The 21,596-nt window shown below is 36.8% G+C and overlaps 1 protein-coding gene across 1 annotated transcript in view; it reads left to right on the plus strand.

Moving 5' to 3' along the window:
- Window positions 1-21,596, plus strand: part of THSD7B (thrombospondin type 1 domain containing 7B) — a 787,061-nt gene that overhangs the window by 676,800 nt on the left and 88,665 nt on the right. Inside the window, exon 16 of the mRNA XM_061199619.1 lies at window positions 4,530-4,680. Coding sequence (XP_061055602.1) covers window positions 4,530-4,680 — 151 coding nt within the window. The remainder of the gene's footprint in view (window positions 1-4,529; window positions 4,681-21,596) is intronic.

Raw genomic sequence — 21,596 nt, forward strand, 5'->3', positions numbered from 1 at the left:
CCAAGGGGAAGGAGTTCCAAAGCAGGAACCTTCTTGGCTTGTTATAACAAGATGGATTACACCACGTCCCATATGGTTGGTGCCAGTACTCAAATTGTATAGTCTTCTAAAATAAGGTTAATGTATATTTTTCTAACAGCATCATGAAGTTATGGGAGGTTTGAGACAGAGTGAATGACATGCTCTTATTTACGTTTGAAAAGGACCTTGCTAGATGGAATATAGAGAAGGAATTTTGGGGTCTGTAAGCAGCAGCAGGGATGAAGCTTTGACTGACATCCCAGAATTCCAGGTGAGAGAGGCTGATGTTTAGACGGGCTTTGTAATAGTGAAGGTGGTGAGGTGGTCACATTTGGACTATATCTGGAAGGTACAGATGACAGGATTTGCTTATAAAGTGAGTGTAGAATGTGGAAGAAAGAGAGGTATCAAAGATGATTGCTAGGTTTTAGGGCCTGAGCAATCATGAGAATGGTGGCGCCATTTGTTGAGATGAGAAATATTAGAAGCAAATTTGAGAGAGAAAATCAAAAGCTAGCTTTTGAACACAATAAATCTGAGATATTAGCTTTCCAACTGAGAAGGCTTGGAGTGACAGATTGGAGTTCAGAGAGTAATGGGGGTATAAATTAGGCGTCAGCTATAAATCTATATACATTGATAAGAAAGAAAGAAATTGTGCCCTGGGGAATGCAGATATTCATAGATTAGAGCAAAGGGAAAGATCTTACAAATGAGACTGGGAAAGAGCCAGTCAACTAGAAGGAAAACCAAGAAAATGGGAAGACGAGAGTTTTTCAAAAAAGAAAGAGTAATCAATTGTTTCAAATGGTTCTGAGAAGGTTACTAAGATAAGAATTGGCTTTTGAGTTTGGCAAAGGGGAGTCTGTTGATGATCTTGATATGAGTTTTCTCTGGAATGATAATAAAAGTGTGATTAAAGTAAGTCCAAAGAGGTAATAATGGAGGAAGAGGAGAGAGGGCGTGGAGTTAGCAAATATAGACATGCTTTAAAGCAGTTTTGTAACGAGCCTGAGTGGAAATGAAGGTGATGATCAAAGGGAGATATGGCAAGGAAATTGATGATGCAGGATATGTAACTACAGGGGCATTTTCATTTGGGAACACCTACAATTTCAGTCTTCTTAAGTCTTTACTCTTGTGCTTGTCAGGACCCCTAGAAGACTCTCTTCTTAAATCACATGTGAAATAGTTAATCCTAGCAACCAGTATTTGGGAAACCCAATGAAAAAAGGCTGATGTGGTAGACAGAATGATGGCTCCCAAAGATATCCACATTCTAACCCCTGAAATCTGTGAATATGTTACCTTAAATAGCAAAAGATTCTTCACAGATGTGATTAAGTTAAAGATCTTGAGATGGAAAGATTGTCCTGGATCCTCTGGATGGGAACATTTTATTCACCAGCATCCTTAAAAGTGGATGAGGAGATGGGAAAGGAAAAACAGAAAATGTGACTAAAGAAGCAAGACACAGAGAGATACAAGGCTGCTGACTTTGAAAACAGAGAAAGGGGCCATGGCCCCAAGGCATGTGGGTGGCTTCTAGAACATGAAAGAGGTAAGGAGACGATTCTCCTCTAGAGCCTCCAGAAAGGAATGCAGCTCTGCCAGAGCACTGACGTTAGCCTAGTGAGTTCCATGTTGGATTTCTATACTACAAAACTGAAAAATAATAAATGTGCATTGATTAAGTCACTAAGGTAGTAGTCATTTTTTTCAATATGTTAACTTCTCCTTAAACCCTGTTTTCAATATGATGTTCCCATCCTTAATTGGGCCATGTGTTCTCTAATACAAAGACCTGTTTTGTGACCCTCTCCAGATAATAAACCTTCAATTACCTGCAGGGGCAGGGCTGGGGCCATCACCTAGCTCTGTGAATTGGGGAATTGGGATTTGAGAGCTTAGGTACTTCTTAAACACACTTTCAATAAATCCTCCAGTTTTTCTACCTCACCTTCATTCACATTTCCAAAGTACTTGATGCCACAAATTCCTGAATTTTCCATGTGTTCTGATGTGTAAATGGAGTTTCTTTCTTTCTTTTCCCTTGAAGGCTTAGTAATCAGCTTTCTTGGTGTGCTAAGTCAGTTACCACTAGCCCATCTGTTTTCCATTGTTGCCTTTCTCCTCTCCCATGTTCTTTGTCCTTGTAGGATACTGCCTTACCCTCCCTCCTTTGTTTTGTTTTGTTTTGTTTTGTTTTGTTAGTCTTTTTGTAACAAATTCCTTTACTATTGTCTTTGTGGCTTATTGGGAGTGAACAAAGACTAATGCATATGTTCAACTGGACACCATTGACCAGAAGTATTACCTCTTCTTTTTTAGTGAAATCATAACAGAACATCAGCTGAGAGTGTGCAGGCAAGAAGGAAAGCAATTTTCAGCTTTTAAGTTTGCCCAGGGAAAGACATTAAAGCCATTTCGTGGTCCCTCCTTCCACTATTGACTATTACCACAAGAGAAATTAAAGTCCGTAGGTGATTCTGTACCTTGCCTCCCTATATTAGAAGGCACGACTTACATTTTCTCTCCTTTTACCATTCTCTGTTAACCTGCTTTATACAATATCTAAATTTTTATTACTTAGCACCTCATAAAGTTTATTTTATTTTGCACCAGCTGATAGGCTACTTTGCAGTTTTCCTGAATCAAAAAAAAAATATTGTTTGTATAAAAGAAACTCCGAATGTATAGGATAATTCATTCCAGCAATAGCATGATTTGGGGAGCACCAAAAGTTCTCCAGTGCAGCCCTCTTAAAATGCTTATTCCTTGGCTGTGGCTTTGTGTCGGAAATTACCAGATCAGTAAATGGCACCGTTTATCTCATCATCATTGTCATTTTCACCTTTACTTTGATCATTATCACTGGAAGAAGAAGGGATCTTGTCCCTTTTTTTTTTTTCAGTTCTGTACCCCAGCACCCAAGTATGGGCATGGTGCAGAGTAAGCCGCTCAAAATATTTATGAAATGAATCATTATTAATAAATATCTTTGTATCCCAACACCTAGCAAAAGAGGCTTATATATAGCAAGTCTTTATTAAACATTTTTGAGAAAATAATTTAAATACGAACTTCTAATTGGGATATAATATAAATGCAGAGAAATGCCCACAGCATAGGGTGCAGCTCCATGAATTTTCACAATATAAACTCACCTGTGTAACCAACCCAGAGGCCAAGACACAAAGTATTACCAGGACTACCTAAGCCCCTATGTATCAACCAGTTCACCAAGCGTAACTGCTATTCTGTCTTCTGACACCATAGATGAGTATTGCCTATTTCTTAACTTTCTATGAATGGAACCATGCAGACTATACTCTTTTGTGTCCAGCTTCTTTTGTTCAACATTACGGTTGTGAGCTCCATTCATGCTCTTTCATGCAACAGTAGTTTATGAATTCTCATTACTTTATAGCATTTAATTCAATGAGTTTATCACAATATATTTCTCTATTTTACTGTGGCTGAATAAATACTGTAGATATTCTACTGTTGATTCTAGTTTGGTTGATTATAAATAGTGGTGCTATGAACATTTTCAGGCAGGTTTTTTTTTGGGGGGCGGTGGTCCACATTTGTACACATTTCTCTTGTGGTATATAAATAGAAGTGAAATTGTTGGGTTACATAGTATATATATGTTTAGTTTTAGTAGATACTGCCAACTAGTTTGCCAAAGCATTTATGCTCCTACCAGCAGAGTGAGAAGAGCTACAATTGCTCCGCATTCTTGCCAGCCCTTGATATTTTCCATGTTTTTGATTTAAGCCATTCTGGCGGGTATATAGTGGTATAACCCTTTGGTTTTAATTTGATTGAATCAATAGCATGATCATTTATCTCATCTTCATCATCACTTATCTCAGAGCAATTATAATATGCGCATCTATAGCATGTGCTCAATTGCTGCATGAAAATGCTTGCTAATTGCCCTTTGGTTTATGATACGAAAATTCCTTACTGAAATGCAGAAAATACCTGAAAGAAAAATATGTTCAATTATTTTTTGCATTACTTTGCCATGACCTTAATTGTACTAAGCAAAAACTAGGGAAGCTTAGATGCTCTGAGAGAGACGTCTAGGAAAGGTCTAAGAGAGTCACGGGAACTGTGAAAGGTCTAGTTATTACAAAGTGATGGATTTATTCAGAGGAGAATCTTCAAGGTTTGTTACAATTAAAAAAAAAAAAAAAAACTCTCTGAACTGGGACCTGAGTAAATATATTGTAGATAGTTCTATTTAGATGGAGAGTTCTTCAAAGATGACAGTTGTCCTTTGTCTTCTGCTTTGCCGAATAAAAGGCTCTGCCCTGAGTTATCACTCAATAAAGCTGGACTGGCTGAGAGAGGATGTTTTTTCCTGGTTTCTCTGCTGGTCTTATTTTATGTTTAACTATCTCTGAGGGGTAAGTAATTATGATACATCATAGCTATTTTAAATTTACTCCCCACTGTTTTAAGCGATCAAGCTATCTTGGGATGTTGCTTTGCAGATGCGTGAATGCTGCCGATGGTGAAGGGGGAGCAGTGGATAACAGCCTTTGCAACCAGGATGAAATTCCCTCAGAAACCCAGTCCTGCTCTCTTCTGTGTCCCAGTGAATGTGTCATGTCTGAGTGGGGACCTTGGAGCAAATGCCCACAGGTAATTTCTTTTCCCTTGTCAATGGCGTAATCCTCCAGGGCTGCCATCACTTTTGTTCTCTGCACTTTCTCAGTGCTGCTCTCCAAAGCATTCTTCTCATAACATGGGAAAATAATTTTGCCTAAGAAAGAAAATAAAAAAATTTCAGCAAGTGAAACTGAACAATTTAAAATGCCAATGCTTCCTTTAAGGCCTTTATCCTGGGAACATGAACAAGGAAAATGAGCCTGTATTGATCACACTAGGATTCGAATGCACGCCCATTGTTAAAGGGGCTTCTTTGGTACCAAAATGATGCTCATTATAATCTGTTGGTTCTAATCCATTTTTACCCTTGCAGAGTCGATATATCTTAGTAGCTTAACTCCACTGTGTGATTTAGCTTCCGTTAGTGATGATCTGTTTTTGCCTTGTGCTATTTTCCCCAAATGAGGTGTTCTTTTGCCATGTTCTTCTTCCAAAGCTGACCCAAAAAACAAAAAAAAAACTTTTTTTTTTAAGTCTAAAGCACTTGCCTTTTTCCTCTTTTTTTTTTTCAAAAAAAAAAAAATGGAAACATAACAGGAGTATGGCAAAATATTCTTCAAGTAGCGTGGTTCAACTTAATAATCTCAGAAGATAATGTTGGATATTTTAGACTTACCTTTCTGCCTAAAAAGCTAAAAAAGAAAATGAGGATGAGGAACATATTATATGGCTCCAAATGTTGGGAAGGAAAGAATTAGGATACTTTGATTTCAGTGGTGATACTGACAATTTATGGAAAGATTGTGGAAAATCTTTGTATGAAAATGGAAAATATTTTTTTTAATTTTATTGAAGTGTAGTTGATTTACAATGTTGTGTTAATTTCTTCTGTACAGAAAAGTGACTCAGTTATACATATATATTTTTTTTTCATATTCTTTTCCATTATGGTTTGTCACAGGATATTGAATATAGTTCCCTATGCTATATGGTAGAACCTTGTTGTTTATGCATCCTATATGTAACAGATTGCCTCTTCTAATCCCATACTCCCAATCCATCCCTCCCCTGTCCCCCTCCCCCTTGGCAACCACAGGTCTGTTCTCTATATCTGTGAATCTGTTTTTGTTTCACAGATATGTTGATTTGTATCATATTTTAGATTCCACATATAAGTGACCACATGGTATTTGTTTTTCTGACTTAGTTCGCTTAGTATGATAATCTCTAGGTCCATCCATGTTGCTACAAATGGCATTATTTCATTCTTTTTGATGGCTGAGTAATATTCTATTGTATATATATACCATATCTTCTTTATCCATTCTTCTGTTGATGGACATGTAGGTTGTGTCCATGTCTTGGCTATTGTAAATAGTGCTGCTATGAACATAGGGGTGCATGTATCTTTTCAAATTATAGTTTTATCTGAGTATATGCCCAGGAGTGGGATTTTTGGATCATATGGCAACTCTATATTTTTAGTTTTTTGAGGAACCTCCATACTGTTTTCCATAGTAGCTGCACCAATTTACATTCCCACCAACAGTGTAGGTGGGTTCCCTTTTCTCCACACCCTCTCCAGTATTTGTTATTTGTAGACTTTTTAATGGTGGCCATTCTGACCGGTGTGGGTGGTAACTCATTGTAGTTTTGATTTTCATTTCTGTAATAATTAGTGGTGTTGAGCATCTTTTCTTGTGCCTATTTGCTGCCTGTATGTCTTCTTTGGAGAAATGTGTAGGCTTTCTGCCCATTTTTTTGATTGGGTTGTTTGTTTTTTTGTTGTTGAGTTGTATGAGCCATTAGTATATTTTGGAAATTAAGCCGTTGTCAGTTGCATTGTTTGCAAATATTGTCTCCCATTCCACATTCTGTAGGTTGTCTTTTCACTTTGTTTATGGTTACCTTTGCTGTGCAAAAGCTTGTAAGTTTGATTGGGTCCCATTTGTTTATTTTTGTTTTTATTTCTATTGCCTTGGGAGAGTAACCTAATAAAACTTTGGCATGATTTACGTCAAAGAATGTTTTGCCTGGAAAATATTTTTGAAATTAGTTAATACCCTATATTTGCAGTTTTTAATTGTTGATTCCTTATTAATTATTGCAAATTTATCTTTGATGTTTCTATAATTCTATTCCTGAAAGAGATTTTCCTTGTTCTTTGGGGATAGGACAATACAGTATTAAGATAAAGAGGCACCAATAAAGGATAATTTGTAGGAGTGGAATGCTTGTCCTACTAAGTCATTTATTTTGTGTATAACTTGAATATAATGAAAGTTCACATTTCATGAGCACTTATTTTGTGCAAGGCATGTGTAAGAATGATTCCCTTTAGCTCTTGCAATAATCCTACTAAGTACATACTGTTACCAGTCCCATTAGACAGCTGAATAAACTGATTCTCAGAAAGGCTAAGTAGCTTTCACAAAGTTTCACATTTACTAAGTGATGGAGCTGGGGATGAGCTGTATTCTGTCTGATGGAGCCAGTGCCTTTGATCTCACATTCTTGGCTCACTTATCTTAGAAGAATTAAGGTAGATTTAGATTCATTACTTCTCTTTCTTTAAGTTGCAACATTTATTTTAAGAACAAAGCTAGTTGTTTGAGCTGTCTGTATGATTATTCCATGACTGAGGACATACATTCACACTTTAGAAAGTGTGGCAGCATATACTCTTTATTAATCAACTTGCAGAAGAATTGGCAACCTGAAGAAGTTTAATTAATTGCAGAGGTCATTATCTTCCTCACTTCTTGTTTTCTAATTTGCTCACAGAAGACTCTATCAAGCTGTAATCACTTTGCCATGAAAGCGTTGCCCCCTTAAGTCAAGGTATCTGGCCACTGAGCTAACATGTTTGTCTTGGGAGCACTTTATACAATGTTGTGATGGCCCTGGCATTCTGTGTTTGCTTCTTCAGGTTTCTTGGAGGCAATTTGCTTTCAGGTCTGCTTCTCTAAACATAATCACTTTATTTTTGGAGTGTTTAGAAATTGGAGCTAGAGAAAATATTTTAACTTCCTTTCATGTGTCTGGAAGATGACACAGACAGTTACTTGCCTGTCAGCATGAAGTGAGAAGGTTGTTTTTTAAACTGCTTATATTCCTTCTTCGTTACATAGTAATAATAATAGCTCTGACAACAACGATACTGTCATTGACCACATCTTATGTAACTGACACCGTGCTGAAGTTTCATAACTACACTTTGCTATGATTTTAGGACACTTATCCACGGTCACTCAGGTCTATCCAACCACAGTGGCCTCGTTCTTTCTCAGATGCACACTGCTCTCAAGTGTAAATAAAGACTTAAGAATGGGGAAAACAAAAAAAAGGTAATCAAGACTCATGCCTGATTGTTTTCTCTATCTCCAGATATGTTGCATCATTTTAATAAATTGCAGCATCTTGACATAGTGCCCCAACATCATGGGTACTTAAGTGGTGCTTGATGGTGATCATGGTCATGATTATAGCAAAGTTAGCAAGCTGGATCTGTGTGCTTGAAGTTTAATTAGCACTTCAATGTGCATTTCCTGAGAAAAAAGGAAACAATTACTGTATAATTGTGCAGATTCATGGATTCTAAATATTGGCCATTATTTTACCAAGTTCTCCTTGATAGTCTGCAGTGTGACATATGTTAATGAAACCAATTCACTGTGTTATTTTTTCTTCTTTTTCTTCCCAGGACAGTTCTTTAGAGCCAAACACATAAACAAACAAAAAAATAAGTTCCAAAAAAACCCACCAATATTTCTGAGACAAAAATATGTTTCTGTTATATATCCACAAAATGCTCTGAAATTTATATGTTGATTTAGCTATAAAAATGTTATTTATTGTGAAATAAGCTTAATATTGTTTTTAAACATGGTTAAGTAAATAGATTTGGCAGTTAATGAAAAGAAACTCAGCAAAACCAATTAACTAATTAAAACTATTTCTTGAATTCCTGTATGTGTCCTACCCTCTGAGGCCAAACATGTCTACCAGACTATCAGTGCATCGAGGAGTTTACAGCTCTCAGTATCTTTTATAAATACGTACTGTATAGGTGCAGCAAAGGATTCAGTAGTCACATAGTGTTCCCTAATAAGATGGTAGGCACTATATAAAATAATTAAAAATAGACTTTTCTAACCTCTGGGTCAATGATTTTCACACAGATCCTCTGCCCCAGCCCAGAAATTCTGAGTCAGTATGCCTGGGGTGGTTCCCATGAATTTCCACGTCTAACAACTTTCCAGGTGATGCAGATTCTGCTATTCTGGAGACACCTTTCCACTCACAAGGCTCTTGGTCATTACCTCTAAGTCATGTTCTTTCTCAATCTCATTTGAATTACAATTCTTTGCATAATCCTACTTATTTGTTCATTTTTGGGGGAAATGGCATTTTAAAACTTTATTTTCTTCTACGTTTATTGAGGTATAATGGACATACAACACTGTATAAGTTTAGGGTATACAGCATAATGATTTGACTTACGTACATCATGAAATGATCACCGCAGTGTTTAGTGAACATCCGTCATCTCATATACATACAAAATTAAAGAAATAGAAAAAAATTTCCTCTTGTGATGAGAACTCTTAGGATTACTCCCTTAACAACTTTCATATGTAACAGACAGCCATGTTAATTACATGCATGATGTTGTACATTACATCCCTAGTACATACTTACCTTATAACTGGAAGTTTGTACCTCTTGACTGCCTTCCTCCAGTTCCCTCTCCCCCCACCCCCGCCTCTGCTAACCACAAAGCTGATCTCTTTCTCTATGAGTTTGTTTGTTTTTGAAGTATCATTGACCTACAACACTTTGTAAGTTCCTGTCACACAACATGCTTTGTTGAATACTGAATAAGCACCTAGCATTATGTGGAAACTTAGCTTATATTTATAGATGCTTTCCACCTGCCAGACAATGTACTTAGCACTTTATTATTTCACTTAATCTGCATAATGTGAGTATGAAATAGATACTATTATCCCCACAATGTATAGATGAGGAAACTGAGTCTCAGAGAAATTAGTAACCTCTTGCTTTTAAAGAGCAGGAAGGGGGCTTCCCTGGTGGCGCAGTGGTTGAGAATCTGCCTGCTAATGCAGGGGACACGGGTTCGAGCCCTGGTCTGGGAAGATCCCACATGCCGCGGAGCAACTAGGCCCATGAGCCACAACTACTGAGCCTGCGCATCTGGAGCTTGCGCTCCGCAACAAGAGAGGCCACGATAGTGAGAGGCCCGCGCACCACGATGAAGAGTGGCCCCCGCTTGCCACAACTAGAGAAAGCCCTCGCACAGAAACGAAGACCCAACACAGCCAAAAATTAATTAATTAATTAATTTAAAGAGCAGGAAGAGGCACAGTGACTATATAAGCACAGGAGACCATATACCCTCCTACCCACTGCAAAAGAAATAGAAGCCACACTTCCTGTAAATTTGTTGTCTCCTTTTCTGGTTTACTTGGCTATTATATTTCAATATACTGTTCTAAATTGAACAGTCTACTTCATTTGAGTAGTTTGCCAAAGAAGGAAAGGAAGGGAGTCATGAGGGTGTGAGCTAATGCCCTGAAATACTTGCTGGCTATGTGATTGTGGCCAAGTTACTTACACTTCTGAGTTGTAGGTTCCTTATCAGAAAAATAAGGATAATTACAGCTGTTTTTCCAGATTGCTTAAGGATTAGAGATAGTATCTATAAAATGAATAGCACAGGGTATTACCTAATACAGGTTTGTTTAAAAAAAAAAAAGAGGAGGAGGGAGGAGAAGGAGGAAGAAGAAGAAGCAAATCACAGTTCCCCCTTACATTGTTTATAATGTCAGGAAACAGAAGACAGCTGTACATTTTCTAAGACATACGGGAAATATCCCTTCCCCCCCAACAAAATGAGTTAACACTTGGTCTTACAGAAATAAAATGTCACCTTCTTTGCTGAAAAATGACTTATGCCTAATTTAATAGTGGTCCCCAAAAGCAAGGCATCCGAATGACAACTTTGAATGGATGGGTTACTGCATGTACAGTAACTGCCAATTGCCAACTATAACAAAGAGGAAACAAGACAGAGGCATTAAAAATTGTAATGGGACCATTTTAACTGTCCTGGGAAGAACTGGAGACTGTAAATGGATCAAGCAGAAACAAACACAATTCAAAGCAGAATTTGAAGAAAATGGAAAACTATGTGTTTCACTTATTTTCATGTTCTGGTTTTTTTCTTGTTCCCATAAGATACACACACACACACACACGCACACACATCAATATATACGTATATTTTTTGACTCCAATATGCTCACTTCTGTAGAATGCTTTAATGTGAAAGGAAGCTTGTGGAATTATACATGTAAAACCTTTTGAAATAGTGTTCACTCTCTAAAGGCATGTGTGTATAAATACACATGTGTATGTATATACATATATGTATAAGTGCATATATGTATATATTTAATAGTTCATTGTTTATTACCCAATGTTCCTCTTTAATCTATCTAATGTTTTTCCAGTTTTTATTCCTTATCCTTCATACTTCAAAATTATGCTGATGAGTATTCACAGAATCTTCAGGAGAGGTTTATAAATTTCTGAATTCACAAACTGCTCAGCCCCTGGCACATCTGAAGGAACACATGGTTCTCTTTATTTATGATACCAACCCCTACAGAAAATCTCCATTGAGTAATAAAGAGTTCCTATTTATGATTCTCCTTGGAGGCTTGACAAAGAAATTTCTTGAACAATTGTATTGATAAGAAGCAGCAAGGAGGGTCTTGGAGATGAATTTCCAAGCTGCTGTATACTTTACAGAAGGAAGCCTTCACAAACCCTCTCCAGAAAGATGACTTAAGTTTAGCAAACATATTTGAACTTCAGTTGATTCACTCCCAGCTGAATGCATCAAAGGCTGGCTAGGACTGCAGCTGGGCATCCTCTCACACTGTGGAAATTGGAGACTCATTAAACAGTGGTCCGAATGCAACCTCATGATCAAACGGTGATTCAGACCTTTGCATTATCACCAGAACAACCTCTGGAGAAAGATCACAAAGGGAAACTTTGCAAAGAAACTATATAGGGCTTAAGTGTCATCAAATCTAGATTCTATCATAGTCTTAGTGTACTTCCAAAATACATATTTTTTCTATACTTTACTCTTTTCTCTAATTCTTTATCTATGCAGCATACACTAATGAAAGCCAGTGCAGATATATACCGGCATGTACACACTGCCATTACTCCTGCAGGCAAAGACACAGACACTGCTTTAAAAGAGAAGGAGAAATGTATGCCAGTTTTCTGATAAGTGCTCCAGAATTAAGCATTTGAAGTTAAGAAAAATACCTTTTTTTTTCCCACGGTGCTCCTGTGTTATTTTTGGTAAGGGCTATCAACAGTGACATTCTATTGCTGATGACTCAGCATTTTCAGCACCTTGGCATTACCTCTGAAAGTTATGTTTCCAGGAAAGCAATTTACCCCAATGTTTACGACTAGTCCTCAGCTCCAAGTGCTTCATCAGCCTTTCCTCACAGTCTGTAACATGCACATGACAACCTCTATTTGTCTCTGGAGGGCATGTCTAATGATCACAACCCTCAAGCTGCCCAGTGCTTTCCTTTGACTCACAACTGAAAGCCAGAGGAAAAAGATGATAATTTTCTATATTCTGGATTGCAAATTCTGGTTGCTTCTGTTAAATTGATACTGGCTCTTGTCAGAAACCAGTAATTCATTGCTCAGGGACTTGTGGAGTATTTCACCCCTGTGTGCAGTGAGCTTTCATATCACTCAGAGCCATTCTTATTTCCACAACCACATTAGGTCCTATAACAGAAGGTATCTCATTTCATGCAGGTTAGCAGCAAATGACAATCCTATAAAAGCAGTCTTTGAGCTGCTCCAGGTTTTAAAATTTAATATGTTTGTTATCGTTCTTTTTTATGCAGTACAATTTCTGACTCTCACTAACACCAATTTGAAATACAAAATAAGGGTTCCGTTGCTCTCAATGTCTCTGTCTGTCTATGCTTGTCTTTCTCTCTCCCTCTCTCTCTACCTGTCTTTATCTCTACTTTATAATATAAATTCTCAGAAAAAATTATGTAATAAGCCCCATAAATTAATCACCCAACTTCAATATTGATCACCCAACTTCAATATTGATCGCCCAGCTTCAGTAGTTATCTACCTATGACAATTTTACTCATTTCTTCTTCCCCAGTTCTTATCCCTTCTCCTATAAATGACTTTAAAGTATATCCCACACTTTGTATCATTTCATCCACAAATACTTTTATATATCTTCCTAAGAAATAAGACTAATTACAATGACAACAGAAAAACCACAGTATTTTTTACACCTTGTAGGAGGATGATTTTCAGAAAATTAAAAACATGACTCTCATACAAAGTGTCAAAAATTAATTAACTCATTTATGATTAAAGCAGCATGATTGTAAGGTTCAAGGAGAATTGGAGAGGACAGAGAACTTCTAGCCAGGATGGAATATCAATTGTTTTATTTGGATTAGATTGAATTTATGCTCCCATTGTAAACAACTAAAAGAAGCAAAATACATAGAACAACAGTTTTTAGACATTGGCCAATAGGTAGCATGCAACCATGATCCTAAGGGAAGAAAACCAAATGAGGTGAGCCTTACAATCACCATGGCTTTCTGGATAGAGAATTTTCTGGATTATGGTGCCAGGAACGATACCCCAACAAGAATATAGTGAAGCGGCAGAAATCAGAGGTCTGAGAGGTAGAGGAGGCTGAAATTTGAAGGGCAAAATATTGAAGAGAGTAGAGCTAGGCAAAGAACGAAATCTAGATATCCATAAAGGGGTCCCTTTAAGCCCTCGGTTAAAACTAATTTGCACATGCATGGAGTGAAGTTCCATGAGTTCAGACAAAGAATGACTCCTGGGAAGCTGTAAGGTGTACACATTCCAAAGGTCACATAAGTCTGGGAGATATTTCAATTCTACTGAGCCAGTTCAGAGATACCTCTTCAAGCCCTCAGGCCATTTGACAATTACCTGACAAGGGTTATGCCCTAGAAGAAGGGCTAAATTAGCCCTAGTGTAAAGTCTACTCTACAGTTACCCTAATGAAATTTAGACAAACCTTAGAAGGATCAAGGAGATCCACCAGTAACTTTACTGCCTGCCAGAACAAACTTCAACACACTTAAATGGAAGACAAAATTTTTTTTAATTAAAAAAAATAAAAATTGAACAGTGTAACATTCACAATGTCTAAGAGTGATTTGTGACTAGAAGAAGGCATGATCTGGGCTTAGGCACTGCTGATAATATTTTGTTTCTTGAGCTCTGATCTGATGTCTAATTAAACTATTGGATGTTTTATATATATATATATCACGTTCAGCATGTTTTCTAAATTTTCTTATTAATTCTGGTAGCTTTCTTTATTGGTTCATGTATTTAGGTTTTCCTCATCATATAATCATACAACTTATATATAATCATATAATCTGCAAATAACTATTTTTATCTAGCTTTTTGATATTTACATCATTTTTTTCTGGACATATTTTATTAGAAGGAACTTTCTAAATAATGCTAAAAATCAAATAAAAATTATTTCAGTTTTTTACTGGTTTCAGTCATAATGTGATGCTTGAGCCATTCTTTTAAATAGAAGTTTAGTTGATTTACAACATTATATTTGTTTCAGGTGTACAGCATAGTGATTCAGTATTTTTCTAGATTATACTCCATTGAAAGTTATTATAAGATAATGGCTATAATTCCCTATACTATACCATATATCCTTATTACTTATCTATTTTATACATAGTAGTTTGTATCTCTTAATCTCATACCCCTAACGTGACCCTCTCTACTTCCCTCTCTCCATTGGTAACCACTAGTTTGTCTTCTGTATTTGTGAGTCTTTTCTCTTTTGCTAAGTACATTCATTTGCATCATTTTTTAGATTCCATATGTAAGTGATATCTTACATTATTTGTCTTTCTCTGACTTATTTAACTAAGCATAATATTCTCTAGGTTCATCCACATTGCTACAAATGGCAGAATTTCATTCTTTTTTATGGCTGAGTAATATTTCATTGTATATATAAAATACATCTTCTTTATCCATTTGTCTGTTGATGGACACTTGGGTTGCTTCTTTATCTTGGATATTGTAAATAGTGCTGATATGAACATTGGGGTGCATGCATCTTTTTGAATTACTGTTTTAGTTGTTTTTTTTTTCTGGATATATAGCCAGGAGTGGAATTGCTGGTTCATATGATAGTTCTATTTTTAGTTTTTTGAGGAACCTGCATACTGTTTTTGATAGTGGCTGCACTAATTTACGTTCCTACCAACAGTGTACAAGGGTTTCCTTTTCTCCATATCCTTGCCAACATTTGTTATTTGTAGACATTTTGATGATAGCCATGCTGACAGGTGTGAAGTGATACCTCATTGTGGTTTTGATTCGCATTTCTCTAATAGTGACATTGAGAATCTTTTCATGCGCCTCTTAGCCATCTGTATGTCTTCTTTGGAAAAATGTCTATTCAGTTCTTTTGCCCATTTTTTGGATTGGGTTGTTTGTTTTGTTGATATTATGTTCTATGAACTGTTTATATATTTTGGATAATAACCCCTTGTTGGTCATATCATTTGCATGTATTTTCTCCCATTCTATAGGTTGTCTTTTTGTTTTGTCAATGGTTTCCCCTGTTATGTAAAAACTTTTCAGTTTGTCCCATTTGTTTATTTTTGCTTTCATTTCTTTTGCTTTAGGAGATACATCCAAAAAAATATTGCTATCATTTATGTCAAAGAGTGTTCTTGCCTATGTTCACTTCTGTGAGTTTTATGGTTTCGGGTCTTACATTTAGATCTTTAATCCATTTTGAGTTTATTTTTGTATATGGTATGAGGTAATGTTCCAATCTCATTGTTTTACATGTAGCTGTCCAGTTTTCCCAGCACCACTTATTGAAGAGATTGTCTTTTCTCTCTTGTATATTCTGACCTCCTTTGCTATAGATTAATTGACTGTAGGTGCATGGGTTTATTTCTGGGCTCTCTATTTTGTTCCATTGATCTATGTTTTTGTGCCAGCACCATGATGTTTTGATTACTGTAACTTTGCAGTACAATCTGAAGTCAGGGAGGGTGATACCTCCAGCCTTGTTCTTCTTTCTCAAGATTACTTTGGCAATGAGAGGTCTTTTGTGATTCCATATGAATTTTAGGATTATTTGTTCTAGTTCTGTTAAAAAATGTCATGGGTACTTCGATTGGTATTGCATTAAATCTGTAGATTGCTTTGGGCAGTATAGCCATTTTAATAATATTAATTCTTCCAATCCAAGAGCATGAGGATATCTTTCCATTTCTTTATTTCATCTTCAATTTCCTTTATCAATGTTTTATAGTTTTCAGAGTACAGGCCTTTCATCTCTTGGTTAAGCTTATTCATAGGTATTTTATTCTTTTTGATGTGATTTTAAATGGGATTTTTTTTTTACTTTCTCATTCTGATAGTTCATTATTAGCGTATAGAAAAGCAACAAATTTCTGTATATTAATATTGAATCCTGCAACATTGCTGAATTCATTTATTAATTTTAATAGTTTTAGGGTAGAGATTTTAGAGTTTTCTGTGTAAAGTATCATGTCATCTGCTAATAGTGACAGTTTTACTTCTTCTTTTCCAATTTGAATGCCTTTTATTTTTTATTTTTTTCTTGTATGGTTGCTGTGTCTAGGATTTCCAATACTATGTTAAATGGTGGGGGGGGAGAGGTGAGAGTGTGTATCTTTGTCTTATTCCTGAATTTAGAGGAAAGGCTTTCAGTTTTTCACTGCTGAGTATGATGTTAGCCGTGTGTTTGTCATAAATGGCTTTTATTATGTTGAGATAAATTCCCTCTATACCAACTTTGATGAGAGTTTTTATCATAAATAAATATTGAATTTTGTCACATGCTTTTCCTGCATCTATTGAGATGATCTTGTGATATTTATCCTTCCTTTTGTTAATGTAGTGTATCACATTAGTTGATTTGTGAATCTTGATCCATCCTTATAACTCTGAAATAAATCCCACTTGATCATGTTGTATGATCCTTTTTATGTATTGTTGGATTTGGTTTGCTAATATTTTGTTGAGGATTTTTTGCATCTATATTCATCAGAATAATTGGCCTGTAATTTTATTTTTTTTGTAGTGTCTTTGTCTGGTTTTGGTATCATGGCAAGGACGGCCTTGTAGAATGAATTTGGGAATGTTCCAACCTCTTCAATTTTTTGAAATAGTTTGAGAAGGATAGGTATTAGTTCTTCTTTGTATGTTTAGTACAATTCCCCTGTGGAGCCTTCTGGTCAGTCCTGGACTTTTGTTTGCTAGGAATTTTTGTATTCACTTTCATTACTAGTGATCAGTCTCTTCAAATTATCTGTTTCTTCTTGATTCAGTCTCGTCAGGTTGTAGCTTTCTCGAAATTTGTCCATTTCTTCTAGGTTGTCCAGTTTGTTGACATAATAACTGTTTGTAGTATTGTCTTATGATTTTTTGTATTTCTGTGGTATCACTTTTCATTCCTTCTCTTTCATTTCTTATTTTGTTTATTTGTCCCCCTCTCTTTTCTTCTTGGTGAGCCTGGCAAAAGGTTTATCAATACTGTTTATCTTTTTTAAAAAAAACAGCTCTTGGTTTCACTGATCTTTTCTATTTTTTTAATCATTATTTTATTTCTTCTCTGATCTTTATTATTTTCTTCCTTCTGCTGACTTTGGGACTTGTTTGTTCTTTTTCTAGTTCTTTTAGGTAGTAAGTTATGTTGCTTATTTGGGATTTTTCTTGTTTCTTGAGGAAGGCCTGCATTGCTATAAACTTCCTTCTTAGAACTGCTTATGCTGCATCACATAGATTTTGGAGTATTGTGTTTCCATTTTCATTTGTCTTGAGGTATTTTCTGATTTCTTCTCTGGTTTTTTTCATTAACCCATTGGTTCTTTAGTAGCATGTTGTTTGGGCACCACGTTTTTGTTATTTTCCCATTTTTCTTCCTCTAATTGATTTCTAGTTTCATAACCTTGTTGTCAGAAAAAGGCTTGATGTAATTTCTATCCTCTTAAATTTGTTGAGATTTGTTTTGTGGTTTAGCATGTGTTCTATCCTGTAGAGTATCCCATGTGCACTTGAAAAGAATGTGTATTCTGTTGTTTTGGGGTGTAATGCCTTGTAGATGGCTATTAAGTCCTATGGTCTAATGTGTCATTTAAGACCGCTGTTGTCCTATTGCTGTTTTTTTTTTGGTTTTATTTGTTTTTTTTTTGGTCTGGATGATCTCTCCATTGATGTAAGTGTGGTGTTAAAATTCCCGACTATTTTTCTATTTTTTGTATTATTGTCAGTTTCTCCTTTTATGACTATTAGTATTTGCTTTATATATTTAGATACTCCCATACTTGGTGCATATATTTTAATGAGTGTAATACCCTCTTCTTGTATTTGTCCCTTTATCACTATATAATGCCCTTCTTTGTCTTTTGTAATAGCCTTTGTTTTAAAGTCTGTTTCGTCTGATATGAGTATTGCTACCCCTGCTTTCTTTTCTTTTCATTTTTCATCCCCTCACTTTCAGTCTGTCTGTTTCTTTAGCTCTAAAGTGAGTCTCTTGTAGGCAGCATACTGAATGGTCTTTTTTATTTATCCAATCAGCCACCCTATGTCTTTTGATTGGAAGATATAGTCCATTGACATTTAAAGTAATTATTGATAGGTATGTACTTTTGCCATTTCATTACTTGTTTTCTGGTTGTTTTTGTAGCTCTTCCTGTTCATGTCTTCTTTTTGTTTCTTCCCTTGTGGATTGATAATTTTCTTTAGCGATATGTTTGTGTTCCTTTGTTTTCAGTTTTTGTTTAACTGTTGTAGGTTTTGAGTTGTGGTTACCATGGAGTTCATATACATTGACCTCTAACTATATCTACTTGTTTCAAATTGGTAATCATTTAAGTTCAAACAGATTCTAAAAGGTCTACATTTTTTACTCCTCTCCCCCACCTTTTGTGGTGTTGATGTCGTGTTTTACATCTTCATGCTTATCCCTTAACTGTCTATTGTAGTTATAGTTGCTTTTACAACTTTTTTTGTCTTTTAATCTTCGTAACGGCTTATTTAAGTGGTTGATCCTCAATCATTACTATAAATTTGCCTTTCCTAGTAGAATTTTCCCTTTCCTATAGATTCTTACTTTTTTCCTACTTAGGGAAGACCTTTTAACATTTCTTTTAGGCTAGGTTAAGATCGATGAACTCTTAGTTTTCACTTGTCTGAGACATTCTTTATCTCTCTTTCTATTCTAAATGATAATCTTGCTGAGTAGGGTACCCTAGGTGCAGGATTTTCCCTTTCAGCACTTTGAATATATCATGCCACTCCTTTCTGGCCTCCAAAGTTTCTGTAGAGAAATCAGCTGATAACTTTATGGGGATACCCTTGTATATGACACTTTGTTTTTCTTCTTGCTACCTTTAGAATTCTCTCTTTATCTTTAACTTTTGCCATTTTAATTATGATATGTCTCTGTGTGGGTCTGTTTTGGTTGATCTTGTTGGGGACCGTCTGTGCTCCCTTACCCAGATATCTATTTTCTTCAGTTTGGGGACGTTTTCAGCCATAATTTCCTCAAATACATTTTTGATCCCCTTCTCTTTCTCTTCTCCTCCTGGACCCCTATAATGTGAATTTTGGTATGCTTAATGTTATCTCATAGACCTCTTAAATTGTTTTTTTTTTTAATTTATTTTCCTTTAATAAATTTATTTATTTATTTTTGGCTGCGTTGGGTCTTCACTGCTGCACATGGGCTTTCTCTAGTTGCGGTGAGTGGGGGCTACTCTTCACTGCGGTGTGCGGGCTTCTCATTGTGGTGGCTTCTCTTTGTTGCAGAGTACAGGCTCTAGGTGCGCGGCTTCAGTTGTTGTGGCATGCGGGCTCAGTAGTTGTGGCTCGCGGGCTCTAGAGCGCAGGCTCAGTAGTTGTGGCACACGGGCTTAGTTGCTCCGCTGCATGTGGGATCTTCCCGGACCAGGGATCGAACCCATGTCCCCTGCATTGGCAGGCAGATTCTTAACCAGTGCACTACCAGGGAAGTCCTGTTTTTATTTTTTTAATTTGTTTTCTTTTTGCTGTTCTGATTGGATGATTTCCATTATTCTGTCTTCCAGATCACTTTATGCCTTCTTCTTTATTGCTTAGTCTGCTATTCATTCCTTCCTGTGTGTTTTTTATGTCAGCTATTGAATTCTTCATTTATGATTTTGTCTTTCTATATTTTCTATTTCCTTCCTTGTTAACACATTCACTCTGTACATCAGTTCTTTTCCTTAATTCAGTTAACATTTTTATTACCAATGCCTTGAATTCTTTATCTGGTAAAATGTTTATTTCTGTATCATTATGTATTTTTTCAGGGGTTTTCTCTTGCTCTTTCAATTGAGACTAGTTCCTCTGCCTTTTCATTTTGCTTAACTTTCTCTGCTTTTAATGAATATAGCAGTCTTGAAAGGTGTCTTATGTGGGAGCACCCCTATACAGACTGCATGTGCCCAGTGTCATTGGTGGGAGAGCTGGATTTGATGTGGATGCAAGTCATATCTTTCCTCAGGGTTGCTGGCAGCTTTTGCCTGGTATGGGGTAGGTGCTAGAGCTGGTGCCAGATGTTGGGCAGGACTTCCCCTCTGCTCAGTGATCATCACTGCACTGTCAAGGGTGGGGTCTGATCCCAAGTTTCTAGAGCAGAAGCTCTGAGGGTCGGCCCCAAGCTGGTTCTGTTGCCTTTAAGTGTATGTTTTTCCCTCTCCCTGCACCAGGACCCTTACCTCAGAAGGGCAGAGTGCTGAAGCAAGAGGGGCCCAGGCAGGCTCTTGGCTCATGTCAGCAGCAGACAGAGGTTAGATATACTGCCTGTACAGGTGCTCATGGCTCCATTCAGATGCAGCCTTAGGTGCAAGTCCCCTTTGTCCCTCAGAGCTAATCACTGCCTCCAGCCTCTGTTGTCCCTGCCCTTTTGTGGAACTGCTCCACAGGGTAGGCAGGGCCCCTGTAGACTCTTGGCTTATATCAGGGGGTGAGCTGTGGTGGAGCAGCTGCCATCAGGGACCTGGGCTCCTGCTGAGGCACTACTTGTGTAAACACCAACAATGGCCACCGCCTCCCCACCCAGGCTCCTCCCTGGGATCGGGTCGCCTCTGCGTCCTATGGTCAAGTCCTTTCCCTGGTTGTGGCCACCCCAAATCCAGTGTCACAGCATGGAGTGAGTGGAGCTGGAGTGTTCATTTGGCTCAGGCTGGGGCATGTGTCAAGGCAACCCAGGGAAACCAGCAGCTGATAAAGCAGACCCCTCTCCATCCTGCCTTGGGGGCTAGCCAGCCCCACACATTCCTCATGAGCAGAGTCCAGGCTTCTTACAGCCCTTCTGTTATTCCCAGTCGTCCTCTAACCAGCCAAGGGGGCTTGTCTCCACTCCATATTATCCCTTGAGTTAATTGTGAGAATATACATATACATATATTTCAATAAGTTTTAAAATTTCCCTTGGGGAGGAGACTTTCTGTATCTGTTATTGTATCTCCTTCCATTTTCATTTCATTTATTATTTTTCTCTTCATTTATTTTGGTTAGATATGCCAGAAGTTTGTCTATTTTAGTTTTAATTTTTTTTTCTCAATTCTAGTCTTTTTATTTTCTAGTTTATTTTTGTTTGTTATACTTAATCTGTTTTGGGGGGGTTTTAAGGTGCATATTTTTCCAACTAGAATTAAGCACTTGTTAATGTGTGTTAATACTGCATTTTGTAGTAATGAAAACATTCAAGGATGTTAATATCAAGGATATTATAGGATTTATTTATAATA

This window comes from Eubalaena glacialis, chromosome 1 (assembly GCF_028564815.1).
Source record: "Eubalaena glacialis isolate mEubGla1 chromosome 1, mEubGla1.1.hap2.+ XY, whole genome shotgun sequence".
NCBI classification, from domain to species: domain Eukaryota; kingdom Metazoa; phylum Chordata; class Mammalia; order Artiodactyla; family Balaenidae; genus Eubalaena; species Eubalaena glacialis.